This window comes from Eleutherodactylus coqui, chromosome 2 (assembly GCF_035609145.1).
Source record: "Eleutherodactylus coqui strain aEleCoq1 chromosome 2, aEleCoq1.hap1, whole genome shotgun sequence".
Classification (NCBI taxonomy): domain Eukaryota; kingdom Metazoa; phylum Chordata; class Amphibia; order Anura; family Eleutherodactylidae; genus Eleutherodactylus; species Eleutherodactylus coqui.
The window spans coordinates 273,360,170-273,383,330 of NC_089838.1; the positions used below are offsets into that span (position 1 = coordinate 273,360,170).

Below are 23,161 nucleotides of genomic sequence, written 5' to 3' on the forward strand. Positions count from 1 at the left end.
ACTGCATCACCAAGTAAATTGAAGGATATTACCAATAGATTAAATTAATAACTCGAGCACACCGTGAGGGGGTTCGCTGGGAATTTAACATTGATGGTCCATCCATAGGTAGGCCATCAATTGTTGAGCAATGGCCTACCAGACATCTTCATCTTTGAAGTATATGGTGCAGATGTGTTCATAGAGTCATAGAATAGTAGAGTTTGAGGAGACCTCCAGGGTCATCAGGTTCAACCCCCTGCTCAATGCAGGATCACTAAATCATCCCAGACAGATGTCTGTCCAGCCTCTGTTTGAAGACTTCCATTGAAAGAGAACTCACCACCTCCTGTGTTGGTTGTAGATCATCAATATACACCATGCAGTATAGTAGCTGGTATGGCCAGTCACTAGTGGAGCATGGAGATCCAGTGTAGTCAATTATTTGGGTGAGGGTTGAGCTAATAACTATGTATAACTATATCAGGGGTCAATACAGAAATCTCTCCCGATAATCTATTTATACCAAGGACTATAATAAGGGGGCATTCTTTATACGTAGAGGAGAGAAGGTTTCTACACCAAAATAGAAGGGGCATCTTTACTGTGAGAGCAGTGAGACTATGGGAAGCTGAGAGAATCGTTAAGAGTCCCAGAGTGGGCTGGAGGCCTTTGGTGAGTGCAATAATGCTACTGTTACGGCACTCTGACCCCCGAGCCCCAGGTGGGGTGCCCTGAACTTAACGCACCCCACTGTCCCTGCCTACTTGCCTCGACCTGGCTAACCCCAGGCGGACAACTGGACGGCGGTCCCTACCCTGGCTAGGGACCTGGCGCTGCACTAGATGTACCTAACTAACGGGGGACAGAGTACCAACAAGAAAAGGCAGATGGATTGACCAAACAGAAAATACTGAGCACAAGGCAAAGCTGGAAAAGGAAGCTGACGAGCAAACTAGGGAACTGACTGAGAAGAACTGCAGACAGGACTGACTAGAAGCTGACAGAACCAATAACTGGCAGTGAGCTCAGGTCACTGCCAGCCTTATGACTACAAGACTCCGCCCAGGGGCGGAGAGTGGGAGGAGCCAACTCCCCCACTACTGCACAAGAGAGGTGGAGGAGTGCGGCCGGCACCCTACGGGCGGACACGCCCACGCCGCCGCACACTGGCCGCCCCACATCGCCAGGGGAGCCCTGATGTCAGAACTCCCGGACGCCGAAGCCGGAGCGGCGCGCGCTGCCCGTGGGACCCCGCGCCTCCCTGCACAGTAACAGCTACAAGTCATAACCATTAGTACTGTGGTGTTAAGAAAACTTTTGAAAAGTTTGGTTTGGCTGGTTCGCCAAAATTCAGTCCTCCTTTTTCTTCCTCTTTTTCCTCCAGTTCGGCTGGGAAACATCACCTGAGGTTTGGGTTCACTTTAAACTCAACTTCTAGCAAAATTCGGCCCAAAACGGGCTTTGACTGCTGTGGATCACTGAACGCTCATCACTAGATTACTGGATCTAAAATGAAGAAATTGGCTTCTAACTCATGGGGTTTTCTACCTTCATTTGCAGGATAATAGGCTGAGTTGGATGGACATATATGTCTTTTTTATCCTTAGAAACTATATAACTATGTTGCCTAAAAACAGCACAAACAAGTATTTATTTAAAAAACTAAAAAAGCACTAATGAATGATCAAAACTGATTGTTAGTCTGTTACAAGGATTTACCTCTAATGCTTATGCATAGAAAATATATATTGGAAGGATATTTCGGTTTCAGGAAATACAGTTTATTCTGTTTGTAATTAAAGGGGTTGTCCCGCGAAAGCAAGTGGGGTTATACACTTCTGTATGGCCATATTAATGCACTTTGTAATGTACTTCGTGCATTAATTATGAGCCATACAGAAGTTATTCACTTACCTGCTCCGTTGCCAGCGTCCTCGTCTCCATGGTGCCGTCTAATTTCAGCGTCTAATCGCCCGATTAGACACGCTTGCGCAGTCCGGTCTTCTCCCTGGTGAATGGGGCCGCTCGTGCCGGAGAGCTGGTCCTCGTAGCTCCGCCCCGTCACGTGTGCCGATTCCAGCCAATCAGGAGGCTGGACTTGGCAATGGACCGCACAGAGCCCACGGTGCACCATGGGAGAAGACCCGCGGTGCATCGTGGGTGAAGATCCCGGCGGCCATCTTGCTAAGGTAAGGAAGAAGTCGCCGCAGCGCGGGGATTCGGGTAAGTACTAAACGTTTTTTTTTAACACATGCATTGGGTTTGTCTCGCGCCGAACGGGGGGCCTATTGAAAAAAAAAAAAACCTGTTTCGGCGCGGGACAACCCCTTTAAGTATGAAACAATATTCTAGTAGACATGCTGTATCAATTCCTACTGATTTTGCAAATATCTGCTTGCTTCAGTCTTCCTTGCTTATTTCCAGTGAATAAACATCTGTCCTGGTCACATTAAGAGCAGACAGTATGACTTATTGCCGGACACAACTCTGATAACTGTACTGTAACAAGCCATGCGCCTATGTGTCCATCACATGAGCAGGATGGATGTTTATCCTCTGGAAGCAAGCAACGAAGATTCCTGTAGAATGACAGCAAGCAGAGATTCTTTAATACAGAAAGCGTATTAGAAAATCTAAAAAAAAGTTATTATACAAAGAATAACTTTTCCTTGTTGAAACTGTAATACCCCTTTAAGGAATATCCACCGTAAACTGACAGTCAGTACGACACCAGTGTGAATAGAGGTCTATCTTTAGTGAGCAATGACACATTCATCTCTGCTACATGTGCAAGTACAAATGTGCTGATTAGATATGAGCGAGCATACTCGATAAGGCAAACTACTAGAGCGAGTAGTGCCTTATTCGAGCCCGCTCGTCTCTAAAGATTCGGGTGCCGGCTGGGGAGAGCGAGGAGGAACGGAGGGAAGATCTCTCTCTCTCCCTCTCTTCCCCCCGCTCACCGCCGCAACTTGCCTGTCACCCGCGCCGGCAGCTGAATCTTTAGAGGCGAGCGGGCAGGTACTCGAATAAGGCACTACTTGCTCGAGTAGTTTGCCTTATTGAGTATGCTCGCTCATCTCTAGTGCTAATGTTATTCTAGAAATACAAGGTACTGTATAGTAGACATGCATGCAATAGGATAAACATACACACCAAATGTACTTTGCATAAATTTAATACCTATGTTTTAGACTTTGCTATGGTATTCAACTCCGGTCAAACCACCTTAACGGGAATTATGTCAACTTTTTTTTCTTAACTTCAGCAGAAACTGTTATAATAATGGAAGACTAGACAAATACAATTCTAAAGCATAGATCATTTGTTAACTTCAGTCTTCATCTCTAAAGGACCACTCTCCTCTTCAACTGAGTCTGGGATGGCTTCTTCATCAGCTCTTTAGGGGATTAACAGAACATTAACTGATTAGGTCATAAAATAGGATAACTATTATTATTAGAGAAGTCAGGACCGGTCATTTTTAACTTTTTAATGGTTAGGATTGACTCATCAAGATCTTCCATTATGTCTTATTATGCCATGTGGACATCACAGAGTTTGGAACTAACTCTCTATTAGCGCTGATAACCAAGAACAGCCCTCATGCTGACGGACCTAGCCTGTTTATGGTGGGCCATTTATGTTAATGTCAAGCATTAAACACTATATTTCCCCTGCAAAGACTGCTTTCATCTGCAATAGCAGTTGAATCCTGGAGGCTTCTGAATCATCTGCTCACTTGCCCAGCTACAGTTTGAAAAGGGATTATCTTGACGAGGCGACCCCTTTAACCCCTTGGTCACATATAGTGGATGTACAGTACGTCAGGAGCCCAGGCGGCTTCATACCCAGCGGGTGTCAGCTGTCTTTGACAATTGCAATGTGCCCTAGCAAAGTGCATAGCAAGCATGACTCTTTACAGAAGACTGTGCATGTGCATAGAGATAAGTGCACACGCACAGCCTTCTGAAAAGAGGCCCGCTGGCTGTTCATGTGCTGACTTTGCCAGTATACAATGCAGAAGCAGGGAACCAGGTGAGAATGCAAACACTGCAGAAACAGGCAACTGGTTAAGTTTTAAAAGAGGCTCCATGGACTCCAAATCACCTAAATGATAACTCTAGTTTAACCGCTTAGATTTTGACAACAGTATTTAAATGGCTCAACAGAGGATAAGGGCTTCCTCTGTCTCTGAAAGGCCACCCCACAATGAGATTGTGAGGTACAATTAGTGTGCCATGGTATTAGAGCTGTCACCATTTATTTTTGCCTATTAAGCTATCCCTGTGGCATGTTTAATAAAATGCTTACAAAATACAATATAGTGCAGTAATAAAGTATTGTAGTGTATTGTATTAATGAGGTTTAAACCACTCTTTTCCTATTTTTTAAAATAAAAAAAAATAAACGTGTTATCACCATGTCTTTAACCCTTAACAACACAGGACGTACGGCTATATCCAGTGTGTTTGGGTTTGCATGGACGAGAAACAGGAGCCAATCCCGCTACATACAGTGTTGTTGTCAGCTATATCTTACAGCATTGATCGCGGCTATTAACCCTGTAAATGCCACTGTTACTTTGACAGCTGCATTTAATTCCTCCGCTCGCTATTGTGGCGTCTTCAATGGCTCCACTGCAATGAGATCTTGGGGTGTCGTTCTGTTGCCCTGGCAGCCTGGGGCCTTCTGAATGACCCAAGTGCTGTCATTGCTGATTGTCTGTCAGATTGCAGTATAATGTAATACTATGGAGTGATCAAATTATCTCAAGTTCAAGTCCCCTATGGGGATTTTAAAACATTTAGAACTTTTAAAATGTTTTTCAGTACATTATATAGTATCATGGAAAAACACAACTTGCTCCACAAAAAATAAGTCCTTAGACAGCTACTTCTATCGATAAATAAAAGAGGAGTTCTTGAAAGTGGGGAGAAAAAAAACGAAAATGGAAAAGAGGGCCGCGATTTTAGGAGGTTAAAAGTCCAATATATCCTGCATGGTGAATCCTGTCAGCAAAAAAATACCCAATACAAGAATTGTACTTTTTTGGTGACCCTATCTCCAAGTCTCCTAGATAAATTTTAACAAAAAGTGATCAAACAGTCACATGTACCCCAAAATGGTCCTAACACGATTACAGGTTGTTCCACAAAAAACAAGCCTTCACAGAACCCAATTGATGGAAAAGCAAAACAGCTTTGGTGGTCAGAAAATGACAACAGACAGTAATTAAGAAAAGATTTAATATTTTAAAAGTAGTGGACCAAAAAAAATCTATATACATTTAGTATCATACTGACCCACAGAATAAAGTTTTCATGTCATTTTTCCCACACCGTGTACACTATTAAAACATGACTCCCAAAAATGACGCAACTGCTTTTTTTCCCATCCACCCCACTTTGAAGTCTTTAACCTCTTAACACTACAGGGCGTAAAGTTACGTCCTGTAGCTTCGGGGTATGTATAGAGAGGGATACAATGCCAGTGCTGGCTGTTTCTTACAGCCGACACCTGCCCACAACAGCTCAAATAAGCTGTGCTGCTTATCGAATCTGTTAACCCTTTAGATGCCACCGTCAATTCTGACGGCCGTACGGCCTCCCACTATGAGATGCCAGGTTACTGTGCGGTTGTCATAGCAGCCGGGGGCCTTCTTAAAGGCCCCAGGGCTGCTATTGTAGATTGCCTATCAAGCCATACTTGTGTCATAGCTTAAAAGAATGCCTATGGCATTATATCATACTGCAGGAGTGATCAAAACATCGTAAGTTCTTGTCCTCTCTGGGAGTTATAAAAAAAGTAAAAGATAAGTTTAAAAAAGCTTTACTAATTATTAAAAAAATAAAAAGTAATAAAAAGTTAAAAGAAAAAAAAACCTTTGCCATATTTATAGTAAAAGACTCTAATTTCTAAAACAAAAATGCACATTTGGTATCGCTGCATCCGTAAAAGTCTGATCTATCAAAGTCATGTATTATTTCCTCTGCACGATGAACATCATCAGAGAAAAAAAAAAGAATGCCAGAATTGTGGGGGTTTTTTGTCCCCCCATCTCCAAGAAAGAATGCAATAAAAAGCGATCAAAAAGTCATATGTAATCCAAAATGGAATCAGAGAAACTACAGGACGTCCCGCAAAAAATGAGCCCTCACAAAACTTTGTTGATGGAAAAATTTTTTAAATTATGGCTGTCAGAGGATGGCGGCAGAAGATAATTTTAAAAAATTACAGCAAAAGAAAAAAAGAACAATAAATTTGGTATCATACGAGTAGTAATCTTACTGACCCATAGTATAAAGTTATCATGTCATTTGTGTTGCAGTGTGTACGCTGTACAAACAAGACGCACCCAAAGATGGCAGAATTTAGGGTTTTTTTCATTACTCTCTACTTAGAATTTTTTTAAAGTTTCTCAGTACATTATATGGTACATTAAATAGTACTATTGAAAAATAATACAACTCGTCCCACAAAAAACAAGCCCTCAGACATCTATGTCGATGAATAAAAAAAGGCATATGATTTTTTAAAAGGGGGGAGGAAAAAACGGAAATGGAAAAAAAAGACACGTCCTTAAAAGGGGTTAAAAGCTTTTCAGAACATTATATGGATATATTAAATGGCACCAATGAAAAATACAACTTGTGTTGCAGAAAATTGCCCTCAGATGGCTGTGCCAACAGAAAAAGAAAAAAAAATTATGATTTTTCAAAATGCGTAGAAAAATTCAATAATGAAAAAATGAATTGGCTGACCGTTTCTCAGAAAACTACACATTTAATACATACTGTTTGAGGTTCTTTAGAGTTATATGTTATATTTTTTTTAACACAATGACTAGATGTTAAATTTAACTAATCATGTAAAGCCAATAAAGGAAAAAAATCTAACTTACTTGTATGGAACTTTTCGTGCCAAATTCCTCTTACAGAACATAAATAAGATGATTCCCAGAGGCAATGTCAATAAAAAGACTACGAAGAGCCAATTTATTAGATACAAGTCCTCCTTACTGGAACACTGGCCACTATTGTCACCTGTATAAAACATAATAAATACATGTTCCTAAGTTGTGGCATTCACACTACATCATAAAGAAAAAACACATATAGATGAAAAGACACATCGCCATCAAGTTCCACCTTTCAGATATAACTTTCTGACCTAAGGGAAGGCAAAACAACCCACACACACACACACACACACACACACACACGCCCCAAACTCCTGGGTAGTTGTAGACAAAGATGGATCTTACCAAGGTAGTTGGATAAGTTGTTTGGATTTAGCAACACCCTATCCCCCTTATTCTACACCCCCCACCCCGACCCACCTCCTTCTAACATTTTTAGTTATGTGATGTCTGCCCATTTATAATTCTGTCTTTGCATTGGTCTTGAAATGAAACGTTCACTTGCCAATTCTTTGTACAGACCTTGTATAAATATTATATAATAACATTACGTTGAAGGAGTCTATTTCCAAGCAACAGAGGTTCAATTATTCTAGTCTTTTGTTATGAGGGTAGTCACCCATCTCATCTATTCATCTATTGTCCATCTTCCATATCCCTTTATCCTTTTCATATTATATCGTTATGATGAATATTATGTAACATATCCCATGAATATTATATTTGTACATCAATGTAATATGTATTTTATGCATTCCAAAATTTGATTTCCTTTTGCAGCCACTGCTTGGCATTGAGTGCTGCAGTTTAGCCTGCTTTTAATAAAAATATTCAAATCGCTCTAATATACCATTGTATTTGATTGGAGGGATCACCATAAGTAGCACATATCTGTTTGCTTAACACAGGGGATGTACAGAATTTATAGTAGAGTAAGGTACAACGCTTAGGCCGGCTTCACAAGGGTGTATTTTCCGTGGAATACGCAGAGAAGACATTCCATTGATTTCAATAGGTTTCTCCACATTTCTGTATTTTGTGTACATGTTTTGCTTATTTGCGCCCCAAAGTTCTCCAAAGAGGTCAATGGGGGTGCACAAATGCACATACAATGCACTAGGAGATGCGTGAAATGCTGCGTAATTCCGCTGGGAAAAGAACACATCAGACGAATTAGACATTTCAGTCGTTGCATCTCTGTGTCCTGCGCAAACATAAACAAGCCCTGCAGGCAGGAAAAAAAGTAGTAAAATATGCACGCAAAAAGGCCATTCAGTGAATGACAGCTGAGCACTGCCTCTGATTGGTCACAGAGCTCAGGCAATCAGAGGCAGTGCTTCTGGAGGCGGGGATTTTTCAATCCCCGGCCACCAGAATACAGAAGACTGCCAAGGATCAGGGATAAGAGCCCCTTCCCCCTCCCTCCCGAAAAAAATAATCGCTGCGGGGTTGCCTTCATTCCATTGCTTTCAATGGGGCAGCAGCAGCATTGAAAGTAATAGGATAGCATTACGGTCCTCTGTGACAGCTGTGGTAGGGAATTCTTTCATCCTCGCTGCAATCCCCTCATCATTGAACACTGTGACAGTGCTGTCACGGTGTTCAGTGATGACGGGACCTTCGTGCAGCAGCTGCTCCAGTGAATGAGCAAAGTTTAATGCACAAACTTTCCCCATTCCCATGTTTTCCTCATAAGCAAGGAGCGCATTTTTTTCGCACACATAGGCGCGCAAAAAAAAACGCTCGTCTGAATGAGGCCTCAGTGCGCAAATATTTGCAGCGTGCAATTACACATACACTTGTGTGAATATGTTACAAATAAATTGATGACTTCAAAATGAGGTGCCAAGTTACTACGTTTTAACATTTGCTCTTCAGCACTCATGGGCTCTTCTTAAGATGAATAATGGAAAACACTAACCAGGATCATATGTCCGTGATCTTGAATGTAGTTTACCAAAATCACCAGTCTTATTGCAAAATGGTGGATTCCAGCCCAGGTCACAGTGGCACTTATGTTTATTATTGCAAACCTTAAAAAGTAAAAAAAAGAAGACAAACAAGTACATTCTGGCTGAACATTTTAATTTTTCCCAGATCAATATCAAATTCCCTGATTCCCAGTGACAAGCTGGTGGAATAGAGGAACAGGATTTCAACTCTCTCTTTAAATGTAATATTTTATCTAAATTTCAACGGTAATTTTCTTTTACGGTGAACCCATATTGTGGTGGAGATATACAAACACCATGCGGAGGTTACTATGGATGGATTGGAAGCCATGCTGAGGAGCCATTACACAGCCCACTGCATCCTTTAACCCTTTCCAATCCACTGTCTGACATCTAAAGACATTCTGATGGAAGGCTGTACAGCTCTGATGTTGGAAGACATCTGGCCGGGTATTCTTACTGTATATTACTAGCCGCTCTGTTGTCGGGGGCCTCTGCAGCATAGCCTGTACCGCAGTACTGGCTTTAGTCAGCAGATGGCGCCATTGTATAATGGCAGAAAGAGAAAGCCCCTAGGAAACCCTGAATCCAAAATTGAATTGCAAAGGGTTAAAATAAGGAGAATATCATAATCAAGCAAGTTCTCCTCTGTTTTGTCTAGTAATGCTTAGAGGAGTGTGAACAGGTCAAGAAAATCAAGGAGGAAGTGTGATGGAACAATCCTGAGACAAACCCTAGGTAGGGTTATACTTCTGTGGCCTCCATAGCAGTAGATACTGCCTGTTTGGCAAGTATCCTATATGAAAAACTAGTTGGTTTTAAGACTTCTGTTTTACTTTTATTACCAGATACAGGTAGATATAGATATAATAGTTCTGGTAAACGTTGCATCACAACGCTCTATAAAGACGCATCGGATGATAAGAAGCAGCCACCATAGCATATTTTGAACTCATAGACAGTGCAGGGGATAGTACCAGGCAAAAGAGTAGAAAGAGCAGCAGAGATCTGAAACACCAAAGCTCTGTGACAGCGACACTCGTGTATGAGCCAAGAAACAAAAGAATCTGCTTGGTGGAGGCAGGGAGCAGCAGCAGTTCCCACCGGCACTCACCACCAATCAGCGGTACGAGTAAATGATTACAAGTTTGTTTGTATGACTGCGATTTAGTTTGCATGATCACACATTAAACTAGCGATTGTGCCGGAAAACTGGAATTTCGGTACGTTCGCGCTATAAGACGCACTGACTTTTTTGGGGGTGAGGGGGGGAGAAAAGTGCGTCTTATAGAGTGGAAAAATACGGTACTTACCCCATGACCATTACAAGTGGTCTCCCGTGTACAAGTGCTGTCTGACCAAGAGATGTTGGTGCATTTTTTATTAATGCAAATCTGAAAACATAATAACAAAAGTTGGAGATTTATGTTAATGTTCAAGTAAAAAGCAGAGAAGAAAATCAGTTTCAAGTCATTTGTGGAAGAATCCTCAATGAACTATAAGTTCAAGGGGCTCCTGATATTGGAGGTCCCTGAGGTGGGTACCCTACTTTTTAGATCTATGGCACATTCTTTTAGAAAACTTTCTGTAAAAACTGGCTCCTCACCAATGATAAACATGTAAGTCATTGGGCACCTGTGGGTTCCCAAACCATAAAAAAGATTATGTTCCCAGCAAACCCCATTAATATTTTTTAACCTTACATATTTTCTCTTATTTATTTTTTTTGGTTGATGTTCTGGGGATTTTACAACAAGTTATTAGTTTTCCATAAAATTACAGTCTCAAGTTAGAATATTTTTAATTGATAATGGCATAAACTACCTTACAAGCACATAATCAAATCAGGGGTAGGTACTTTCTTAAACTGGAGCCCTTGAAATTGATGTCCAAAGCACTGCTAAGAAGACCCAATAAACATGCTCCATTGTCTAGGAACACTTAGGTTGTCTACTATTAATAGAATGTAGTCAATCACCTTACTAAGAAGGAATTATATCATTGGGTAACTCAGATGTACATGAATTATCCCATAAAGCCTTACACTTCGGCTCCTTTTAGATGGTATGACCTCGTTTGCACGAGCTGGTGACGTCATCACCAACTCGTCCTTTCATGCAGCCTGATTCATCGTTGACTTTTTCAATGAGAATAGTTCACTTCTTGTTCCGTGTTTCACATTCGCTATGTCAAACACAATGAGAAGTGTTTAAATGGAACGGCAAGTGAATGAGCCAACAATTACATTTTTAGTCCTACAGAAACTGAGCAACGAACGAGAAGTGCACGATTCTCGTTCATTCATTGGCTGGCGTTTAGACTTCCATTCGCATAAATGATTTTTTGAATGATAATTATAATCGTTCCGTCTAAAGGCACCCTTTTTGCTCATTTTATCACATGGTGATAACATTTTGTACTTGCAATTGTTACCTTATTTTCACCACATATCGTCCCATCTTTAACCCAAAGAGGGTCAATAAAATGATCAGTCAAAAGGTCTCCCGATAAACAGATGTGATGTTTGGAGGTATAGGAGAAAGATATAGCCATGTCTGGTCTGTATTTTGCTTCTTCATCCGTTGTCATGCAATGAAGTTTTCCACACAATACATCCCTGGAGATACAAAAGAGACAACAAAGCCATTAGTGATAAGGTGGGATTCACACAGAGCAGAAATTCTGCAACATTTACAATGGACGAGATTTTAAAAATCAAATCCGTGGCATGTCACTTTTATCGCCGCCTCCATTGTGGAATTCACTCCCTCTCAATGATGATCCAAATAGTACGGGTTTGGAGGCAGGCTTTCCACGGCTGATCTGCAGGGGAATGCCCACTGCGGACATTCCGCTGGAAATCGGCCCCTGTGTGGACCTGGCTTTAAGGTTCTTTTTAATAACTTTATGATATCACTGAACCTTATTATTGTACCTTAATTTACAAATTTTCATAGACAAACAAAAGGAAAATAAAATTTGGGTTACTTTTCCTTGTCATGGCCAGCTTTAATCAAGAACATATTGCAAACCTTCTTTCAAAACCTCCGACTCCATTGGATCATTGGTCTTTCAAGCTAGTTATTTGTAAACCTCAAAAGGGGCTGTCCCACAAGGACTACCCCAATCCATTTGCCATATAAAAGCATCAAAGGAGGATCGACTTCTAGCTAGAAAAAAAAAAATCTCGGAAAATAGTTGCTTACAGGGCTTAGTCACACGGGCGTTTTTACGTACGTACACTACCGTTCAAAAGTTTGGGGTCACATTGAAATGTCCTTATTTTTGAAGGAAAAGCACTGTACTTTTCAATGAAGATAACTTTAAACTAGTCCTAACTTTAAACAAATGCACTCTATACATTGCTAATGTGGTAAATGACTATTCTAGCTGCAAATGCCTGGTTTTTTGTGCAAAATCTACAAAGGTGAATAGAGGCCCATTTCCAGCAACTATCACTCCAGTGTTCTAATGGTACAATGTGTTTGCTCATTGGCTCAGAAGGCTAATTGATGATTAGAAAACCCTTGTGCAATCATGTTCACACATCTGAAAACAGTCTAGCTCGTTATAGAAGCTACAAAACTGACCTTCCTGTGAGCAGATTGAGTTTCTGGAGCATCACATTTGTGGGGTCAATTAAACGCTCAAAATGCCCAGAAAAAGAGAACTTTCATCTGAAACTCGACAGTCTATTCTTGTTCTTAGAAATGAAGGCTATTCCATGCGAGAAATTGCTAAGAAATTGAAGATTTCCTACAACGGTGTGTACTACTCCCTTCAGAGGACAGCACAAACAGGCTCTAACCAGAGTAGAAAAAGAAGTGGGAGGCCGCGTTGCACAACTAAGCAAGAAGATAAGCACATTAGAGTCTCTAGTTTGAGAAATAGACGCCTCACAGGTACCCAACTGGCATCTTCATTAAATAGTACCCGCAAAACACCAGTGTCAACATCTACAGTGAAGAGGCGGCTGCGGGATTTTGGGCTTCAGGGCAGAGTGGCAAAGAAAAAGCCATATCTGAGACTGGCCAATAAAAGAAAAAGATTAAGATGGGCAAAAGAACACAGACATTGGACAGAGGAAGACTGGAAAAAAGTGTTGTGGACGGATAAATCCAAGTTTGAGGTGTTTGGATCACAAAGAAGAACGTTTGTGAGACGCAGAACAAATGAAAAGATGCTGGAAGAATGCCTGACGCCATCTGTTAAGCATGGTGGAGGTAATGTGATGGTCTGGGGTTGCTTTGGTGCTGGTAAGGTGGGAGATTTGTACAGGGTAAAAGGGATTCTGAATAAGGAAGGCTATCACTCCATTTTGCAACGCCATGCCATACCCAGTGGACAGCGCTTGATTGGAACCAATTTCATCCTACAACAGGACAATGACCCTAAACACACCTCCAAATTGTGCAAGAACTATTTACAGCAGAAGCAGGCAGCTGGTATTCTATCGGTAATGGAGTGGCCAGCGCAGTCACCAGATCTGAACCCCATTGAGCTGTTGTGGGAGCAGCTTGACCGTATGGTACGCCAGAAGTGCCCATCCAACCAATCCAACTTGTGGGAGATGCTTCTAGAAGCGTGGGGTGCAATTTCACAAGCTTACCTCAACAAATTAACAGCTAGAATGTCAAAGGTGTGCAATGCTGTAATTGCTGCAAAAGGAGGATTCTTTGACGAAAGCAAAGTTTGATGTAAAAACAGTTATTTCAAATACAAATCATTATTTCTAACCTTGTCAATGTCTTGGCTCTATTTTCTATTCATTTCACAACGCATGGTGGTGAATAAGTGTGACTTTTCATGGAAAACACAAAATTGTTTGGGTGACCCCAAACTTTTGAACGGTAGTGTATATACGCGCGTAAAAACGCCCGTGTGACTGAGCCCTCATGCTGAATAACTCTGCACAAACATGGATGCTTATTGACGTCAATGAGTGCCATTTTACCTGCAGTAGAAAGTGAAGTGTATTTGAGCAGCCTTACATCCAATTTATGCATATTTGTGGAACTTTTTTATATGAAGCATGTCCAATAAATTTTAATCCACAGTTACCAATAGAAAACAGTTACCTTTTTAAGAAGCGTGTCCCATTAGTATCTCCTTCAATGGCTGTAGTAATCTCCTGTTGCTCTAACCAATATAACATTTCCCTCTTAAGAATTTGTGCCATACCCACAAGGTATGCCATAAATACTTGATAGCTGCAGGACCTTCACCTACAGATTAGGAGTCACTGGGCAATTTTTCGAGCACCCTACTTTTCATACACTTCAATAGAGATATGGCCTTCTTCATTGAAATCTATTGCTGAAACAGAAAGCGCCCTGCCAGCTGCACAGGCCCCCTGTTCTCCCAACCTATAATGGCATGCTATTTATAAGATGGTCACAAAATCATTCTTATGGTACATTTCTTCCTCAAAAAAGGACATTGATAAATCATGACTTTAAATGAGTATGACTTACTGTGGCTGGCAGCTTCTATAAAATCCTTTGACTCCTCCACAATTTCCAAATCTGTCTCCGATGATATTTAGCTTTTGGTAGCATTCCGAGTCAGCATTTCTTGAAGCTGAGAAAAACAATATTATTTTTACTACCCCTGACTTAATAATTAGCAACGTTGGCAAAAGACTGCCCCAAGTTGTCCATATAAAAAGTCATAGTTATAGGTTGAGCAGACGTAGCAGTAGCACCCAAGCCTTGCTATCTGAGGGAGTCCAAAGACCTCTTTGCCACATGAGTTGACACCAATATCATAAATGGCATATGATAGGTGGAGGCCCTCGTACAGACTTTACATTGGGACCCAGGAGATACAAGCTTAATATGATCATTCTCATAATTCAACCATGTACTGACAGCCCTCCCAATGACTGTCGCTTCAGTACTTTCACACAGGAGCAATAGTCGCTTAGTGAATGGACGTGTACCGTACCAGATATCTCTTTCGGCTGCCCACCTCCATTCACTGTGAACAGGCAGTAATTCAAAGATGAACAGCTGTTGATTTATACTGACTGAGAAGTCCCCGCACATACTCACTCCCATGCTGTTACACAGGAGCGAGTATTACTGGCTCACTCACAGAGTGACCAGCAGGGGGCGGGGCGGCTGGAGGAGATTTCACTCCTGCCTTTGTCCCACCCCTCTCCATTCACTTAACACAGTATTGAATGGCTGCTGTTTACACTGATCGATCCCCATTCAGGATTTTATGAATCCTGATCGCTGATCGTTCAGTGTAAACAGCAGACATTCAGTACTGAACGGCCACTGTGTTAAGTGAATGGAGAGGGGCGGGGGGAGCACGAGGAGTGAAATCTCCTCCAGCTGTGAGGGTATATGTATATATTGCCATATGTTTTTTATGCTTTTATACCTGTATGCAAGTTCTATGCAATGCTAAAATGCAAAAAACTTAATATGTAGCCTTAAAAATCATATCAGATATGCCAAGGCTTTGCAAGGCCAAGAGAGATGTGTCCAGAAATTCAGAGATGATACAGAACCGAATACGAAGGCTGCGTGCTTGGCTGTTTTTCCAGAATCAGCTTATCTAGATAACGACTGCTTATGTGACTAACACTGCCTCAGGCAGAACTGCGGACATCACATATATGGTTATGCGGTGGATTTGGGCCACTAAGAACAGTTACACATTTCTAGTGAGGTGACAAGGAGTATAAAGCCCCATGTAATCTGTAATAAAGTGCGCAGTTACTCCCCGTGTGAGGAACTATACCAGACCTCTGTGTGTGGTGTTTTTCTTTACCAGCGGCAACGGGGCATTGGGGTTGGGCCTGATTGGTGCTGTATCCAGAATTTCCCTGACACAGCCACCCCGGCCCCCTGGATGGACGCTCTGAGCAAGCCAGTAATACTCGCTCCTATGTAACAGCATGGGAGTGAGTATGTGCAGGGGACGAGTGTCAGGCATCGTTTGCCCGACATTCATCCAGTGTAAATGTGCCTTTACTCACTAGCCGCTTTGTTTCAATTAGCTGAAACGAAGCAACTAGCGACTAATGAACAATTTCTCGCTCAGTACATGGTCGGGTACCACATTTACATGGGACAACTTTCAGTCAACATAGCTAGTTTGAGCAATTGTTTCAGCCGTTAGTTGGCCGATGTAAAAGAATCCTAAGATGTGTCCAACCTTTCCTCTATGAGCCCTACAACATCTTCCTGGATTTCCACTGCAGTATGCATGCCATGGTAATATTGTTTGATTATAGTCAAAGCTAGAGGAGGAGCAGATGTAGCAGTAGCATCAAGGCCCTGGTGCCTGAAAGATACCAAAGCTTCTTTGCCACGTAAGACACCAGTATTATAAATGACACAGGGCAGGTGGTAGGCCTTGCGTTGAACCCAGCAGCTTCAAGTTACACCACTGGCTACACTCATGCCAGTTTACCTATATATGGTATCGTCATCGTTAAAGGGGTTCTGTCATCAAAAAAAAACTATACTTACCTATTTCTCCCCAGGCAGCCTTGTTACCAGATATTCACCTCACTGATCTTCTCCTGGCTCCTCCTGTCCCCCGGGTCACATCACCTCCAGCTAGCTGGATCCTCTTCTTCCTGTGACAAAACATACATTGCCGGCATTCTGTTTCCTGCAGGGCAAGGTACGCTACATCACTAGTGACGTAGTGTTTACTACCTAGCAGGGAATGCTGAAAACTCGGCATGAAACACTAGCAGCGAGATATCGCGCATGCACGATAAGGCAGGCTGACGATGTTTCGGCATTCCGTGCTAGGCAGTGAATGCTACGTCACCCATAGCATTCGTCGCCCTGTAGGAAGTGAGCTGCGGCTAATGGATGCTCTAAAACAGAAAGAAGAGGATCCAGCTGGCTGGAGGTGAGGTGACCTGAGACTGGAGGAGCCAGGAGAAGATAGGTTGAGTAGAAGATGCGGTAAGTAAGAAGACTGCTTGGGGAGGAATAGGTAAGTATTGATTTTTTTTTCTAATGACAAAACCCCTTTAATAACACAGTGTACCCATATAATGGTACTGTAGCTTGTGGAATGAATGTTATTACAATTATGCTGTAACTATGTCCAATGATGAACACAAGACTTTAAAAGTGTTACTATGAAAAGTGGTTACGTGCATGCCAATCAAGCAATTGATTCAGGAAATAGCTATCAGGTGTGGGGGATGCCCTTTTTAGAGTGACAACTCTAAATTTAGGGAGAAATAGGATAGGGACAAACTTGTCTAACCTGAGCTACCTCAGGCATCCAAGAACCCTGGATGAAAAGAACCTCATCACAGACCATTGCGCAGTGGCCCGGCATGGTACTGCAGTCACAGCTCCAATTCACTTCAGTGGGAACTGTGACTGCAATACCATATCTGTCCACTGCAGAGTTAATAGAGCTGTCTGCTCCCTGTTCCTTATATCAAAACAGTGTCCCAGTAAACAGATGATCAGCCGGGGTTCTGAGTGGGCAGATCCCTGGCAATCTCCTATTAGTGATCTGGCTGAGGACTGAGCATAAATCCTTCAAATTTGAACAACCCCATTAATGCTCGGAATGCCTGCTAGGATTTTTACTTATATTCAAACTCAGAAGACTGCAATATTAGGAAACTGTTTGTACTTAGAGCACGGCATAAGCAGGAGACAGAAATGCTGAAATGATAACTATATACCACAAAAGTGAACCCTACACAAATAAATGTATAGTTTCCCTTATGAAGAAAAATGAGCTACAGTAAATACCTGGACCGAAGAATTGTACACATTGCAAATCAACATTCTGACACTTCCCTTCATAGCAAACACTCTTCTTGTCGTTGCATGGATTGCCATTTTGCTGGAAGACATCTTGGGGACAGGCTGACGTTGTTCCAGAGCAATACTCGGGTAAATCACATTCCTCTGATTTTTTTCTACAAACTGTTCCATATGGAAGAAACTAAGTAAACACAGACAGTCATGTATCAGAAACCTTGTGGTATTTTCTCTCTGTATTCTACGGTTGGAATGTGTTACATTCGTGCAGGGCGAAAGTACAGCACACTTCATGGACATCACCAACATGTCAGGCCAAGGAATAATTAATGTTGATAATGGACCTACATAAATATGTAATAAAACAATTCATGGGAAACACCAATATAGGAGTGGGAATGTTATCGCTAACTAACGTTGGCATGGCGGTGTTAGGTTGTGCTGGCTAAGATCTGTTGTTTTACTGGGTTCCAGGAGCACACCTGCACAGGTTGGGGTTAATTGAGCTGGCTGGGCGTGGTATTCTTCAGAAGCCAATCCCCTTTAGTCTGCAGCACATATAAACCCAGCTCCTGGCAGTACTGGAGGCTGGTGTTTGAGTGTTTGCATGTAGGTCTGTTGTGACTCTCTGCTTCTCAAAGATGGTTTGGACACCTGAAGACCTTGTCTGTATCATATGCAGACCCCATCTTCCCTTCCCCTGACAGGTGCGGCCTCCAAACGTCTTATGTCTCGTCTGTGTGTCACTTGGTGAATCCCTGACACAGTTTCCCTATGTCAGCACGGTGGCTGACTGTCTATCCCCCTGGTATGAGGACATTTAGACTTGCTGTGGTGTTTCATCTGTGAGCATGTGAGCTTTGGGTGGAGTCCGTGTTGTATGCACTACCTGTTGTAGCCTGGTGTGAGCAGTCCTGTTCTGTGCTCATTCTGTCTGTTTGTGGTGTGAACAGGTTCTATGTGTGGTGGCTGCAAGAAAGGTTGTGTTGCAGCTTGCTGTGTGACTTGTGTGCTGTTGTCTGTGCTGTTGCAGCTGTGTGTCCGGTGCCTTTGGAATCCTGGTTAGTGTAGGGACTAACGGTATAGCCAGGAGCCGTGAAGTGGCCTGCTAGCTTCCACGTTTTGATCAAAATGTCAACTAATACCTGCTATTTATATTCAGCTTATCATCTGTTACTAGTGGTTGCATTTTGGCTGCTGTATGCTGTGTTTTCTGGCTCTGTGTGCCCTGTTGTTCTGTTCCTGTCCTGTGGCATGTGTATGTATCCTGTTCTGGTGCGTGGTTCCTATAATCAGCTAGGGCCCAGTTCCGAAGACCGCTGGGCTGCCCTTTATCAGGGTGATGTCCCCGCTCAGGTAGGGCCATGTCATCCTCCTTGTAGTTCAGGGCCGTGCGTATCTGCTCTCGGTCACGAACGTGTGGGCCCTGTGCTTAGTTTGCCCACACAATCGTAAAAGGCAGACCCTGCCTAAAAGCAAGGTGATCATCCTAATGAAAAAGGTCTCACATCTTGAACCTAGGGGGCCTAGCCTGTCCCTGGATTGAGGGTAGGGAAGAATATAGAGCATATATGACATATGACTACGGCTTCAGGAATGCTCTGTCATTCTTGTGACAACACTGATTGTACCCGCTAACTGACATGGCAGTCCTCTTGAAGTTACTCTGGTTTGGAGGACTGTACATCAGTACAGCTGCTCTACAGCTTCAGTTTTAATTTTCTATAGGTATCTTATAGAGTTCTCTTTTTAAAGGGCCACTGTTTCACGATGCTAGCTCCTTCAATAGAAGTTTGTATATGTCTTCACGTTACTGCAGAAGTTATTTGACGGGTAAGCCTTTAAAAACAAAAGTACTTAGTTCTCCAGATTTGGATATGGTAAATTTGGTTTCCATTGTGTAAATATACCTGATATCTTCTGACACTGTATGTAAGCTCTTCTATTCCCTAATTACCATGGCTGTTAAATGACTATTTTTTCATATCCATCCAATTTTGGCAATCAAAGATTGTGGGATTGACTTTTGGATTGGCACAGTGAAGATTAGGATCAATGAAGATATTATCTTTTCGTACTGTTGTCATTTAATAGTCAATAAGGAAAAACATGCACTGTATTTTCTTCTGTCAACAACTATACCCACATACTTATACCAATAATAAATAACAGCGTATTACAATCATGTACCAATTATACACCAATTCAACATACAATAACTAGCCTCTACACATATATTAACGTCAAAAATACCATTTACGGTAATAAGTAAAGTATTCCGCTGACTGACCGCTTCTGTTCCACAGTCACATGACTCCCCATTATCCAGTACTGTGTCTCCACACAAAGAAGAGGCCAACCGAGGCTTTGTGTTAGAATGCGTCAAAAGACACAAAGCTCCAGTCTTCATGATGAAAGTCTGGAATTCTAGCAAGCTGCAGTTGCTGAAGCTCTTTGAATTGGCAGCCATCCTGGATATGAAAAAAATGTATACAGCCATCATGCCATCATGATTCCAATCAGCTAAGTAGTTGCGAAAATCAGTTCTATTCTTCTGAATGGAGTAGTGTTGGCAGCAAACACATGATTTTCTGCAGGGCCCATTCAGATAAATGGGACCGTCATAGACATTTCTGCAACAAATTTGCCACACATGACTACTATATAGCCTTATTCCACACTAATTTTAGAAAAAAAAGGCCTCGGACATATATGAGGAGTGGAGGACCAAGTTAAAAACCGTCACCACTCCCAACAGTAAATGGCAAACATCAAAGTAAGGTTAAATTAACCCTACATTCAGTGCTTATTTTCATCAAGACTGTTTCCTAATGTATAGACATGCAATTGCATGCATATACACTTGTATATGTTTGCTCTAGACTGCCTTTTGGCATATGGTTGCCCATTAAATTCTATCGGCACAGACATTGAGTGATTTTCCCATTGTATATGTCAGCAGTACACCCCTAAGAAAGTTAAATAAATGTCCAGATCCTGTTTTGTTTTTACACAAAGGGCTTTACAATCATTCAGTCAACTACTCTTCAAGTCAGTCCCATTCTATAGCACTCTACAGTGTATACCGTTATAATAAAAAGAACTGAACTTACATCATATTGTCGTCCATGATACAAGTAGAAGCTGGGCAGGTACATGCTCCGGAGCGATGGTGCAGCATCCCAATATTGTGACCCAAGATATGAGAAATAAGGCTGGAGAATTTCTCTAAGGACCATTCTTTTTGAAACTGCATACATTAAACAGACGTGAAATACTGATAATGCACAATTTTCTTCATTATACCAAATTCTAACTACCCTTCCTGGAGCAGAAAAGAGAATTGTCAGACCTGCAACCGATAAGTAGTGTGTTTTTTAGTGAATACACAAGAAAAACATCTTACATTTCGGTGGTTTCAGTTCAGTATCCAGTTTATGACTTATTTGGATCAAAATTATTGGTTGTTACCCTGCACTAGCCAATATGCCCCAGTATTTCCATGTCCCTCATATGCTTGGTATTGGTTGCTTGGATTGCAGTTGCAGTTGACCAACCCGCAGGTATGGAAAGAGTTGGAAACAAGGTGCAAGCACAGGTGGTTCTTGATGCAAGGCAACCATGGCACCTAGGCTTGTGCTTCCACACTGCCACACTGGAGTTGACATAGCAATCAAATTTAGGTTGGAAGATCCACCAGATCCAGATACATAAAGGACATTACAACAGTTTACTTTTTCAACTTCAGGGCCTGCAGCATAACACCACAGCAGGACCAATCTAATAATAGTGCAACTTGGCCACTAGGTAGCTGCAAAGCAGTGGAGAATACATGGCATATCAAATTATGGATGGATGGATGAAAGGAGCATAATGCAGTTGACAACAGTTGAGCGGATACACATCAAAGTAGTCTCTCTTTGAATGGATATTCCCATCTCAAAATCTTATGACATATCCACAGACTTTATATCATAAAAGTCTGATAGATGTGGTCCTACCCATGCAACCCACACCTATCTAAAGATTTGACCTTCCCCAAGGACTGGAAACTGTGCCACTCTTGCATCCTGACTATATTCAGTGGCCGAGGGTGTTCGGGATACAGAAACAGCCAAGCGGTCTGTCTTATGCTATTTCCGTAACTCTCATAGAAATGAATGGGAGTTAGGAAAAGAGCATAGCACAACAAAGGACACTGATTCCATAGCTTTCAAGCCATAATACATCCCCTAAAACTGTCTGAGTCAGCCTATGTGAAGGCCAGGTAAATGAGCGCCAATCTCATCTACTGGTGCTCATTACATGACCGAGATTGTGCCACATAAAAGGGCTCTTGGTTGTTTGGTGCCATCCCCTGGTAGTTACCCCTATAGTTTATCTTATGTCAAATCAGTTCAACCAAGTTATTATATTGAAATTTCAAAGCTACGGAAATATTTCTGTCCCCTTCCTCATTTTGACTTCTTCTGAGTAAAGCCAATAGATCAAAAGTAATTCCCTGCGGTGAATAGTTTGTTCTGCAAAGTGATACAGTTCAACTGTTCTGAATTGTAATCAAAGTGTCTGTGTACAGCCCATTAGGATTTGCTGAAATCTCATAAATATGTAACGATCATCATATTAACTGCTACTAACAATGATAATAATAATGGTGACGAATGTCATCACAATCATCATCATAATCACAATCTTTATCACCATAATCAGCATCATAATCATAATGTTCATCCTCCTATAATGAACACTTCCTAACAGTATGAATATTTGAGATTTTTGCTATTTTTGGACAATATAGTAACACTTTTGTTGTTCATGTGTCATTCATGCCGAATTAAAAGCTCATCTAGAGATAATTAATACCGTAAGTACTGCCCCATTGTTGTTAGAGCACATCTTTCCAAAATAGGTTTTTCCAATTCCAGAATGTTGTCCGTCACTAAAAAAAAAAAGAAGAAAAGTTTTAGCAACTATTCAGACCATACTGAAAGCATTGTCACTTCCCCATCTTGATGTACCAATTTTTTCACGCCAATACCATGGCCACTGCAAACACTTCTTTAGGGGGTCTGTTTTCCCCACTGGAAAACCTTTGATAGAAGAGTGCCATGACCTGAAAACTTGCAACTACGAAGAGTGTCCTTCATCCACGTCTCATCCATTGTGACAACTGACAGAATGAAGGCACCGTTCATTATATCATCATGTGTCACCCATAAATACACATTTTCATAGAATCATAGAATGGTAGAGTTGGAAGGGACCTCCAGGGTCATCGGGTCCAACCCTCAGCTCAGTGCAGGATTCACTAAATCATCCCAGACAGATATTTGTCCAGCCTTTGTTTGAACACTTCCATTGAAGGAGAACTCGCCACCTCCCGTGGTAACCTGTTCCACTCATTGATCACCCTCACTGTCAGAAAGTTTTTTCTAATATCTAATTTGTGTCTCCTCCCTTTCATCCCATTGCTCCTAGTCTTTCCTTGTGCAAATGAGAATTTTACGTCCATGACACCTTCACCGCATATTTCACTCAACTGC

The 23,161-nt window shown here is 41.8% G+C and overlaps 1 protein-coding gene across 1 annotated transcript; it reads right to left on the bottom strand.

The window, feature by feature from the left end:
- Positions 1 to 3,058: 3,058 nt before the first annotated feature.
- LOC136610799 (disintegrin and metalloproteinase domain-containing protein 9-like) lies at positions 3,059 to 22,548 on the bottom strand. Its single transcript, XM_066590001.1, has 10 exons — positions 22,482 to 22,548; positions 20,732 to 20,868; positions 19,909 to 20,089; positions 17,607 to 17,802; positions 14,331 to 14,436; positions 11,290 to 11,473; positions 10,170 to 10,250; positions 8,826 to 8,937; positions 6,887 to 7,028; positions 3,059 to 3,382 (listed from the first exon to the last, which is right to left on the bottom strand). Exons 1-10 carry the CDS (start codon positions 22,512 to 22,514, stop codon positions 3,304 to 3,306), a joined length of 1,251 nt encoding a protein of 416 aa, XP_066446098.1. The 5' UTR covers positions 22,515 to 22,548; the 3' UTR covers positions 3,059 to 3,303.
- Between the last annotated feature and the right edge of the window lie 613 nt (positions 22,549 to 23,161).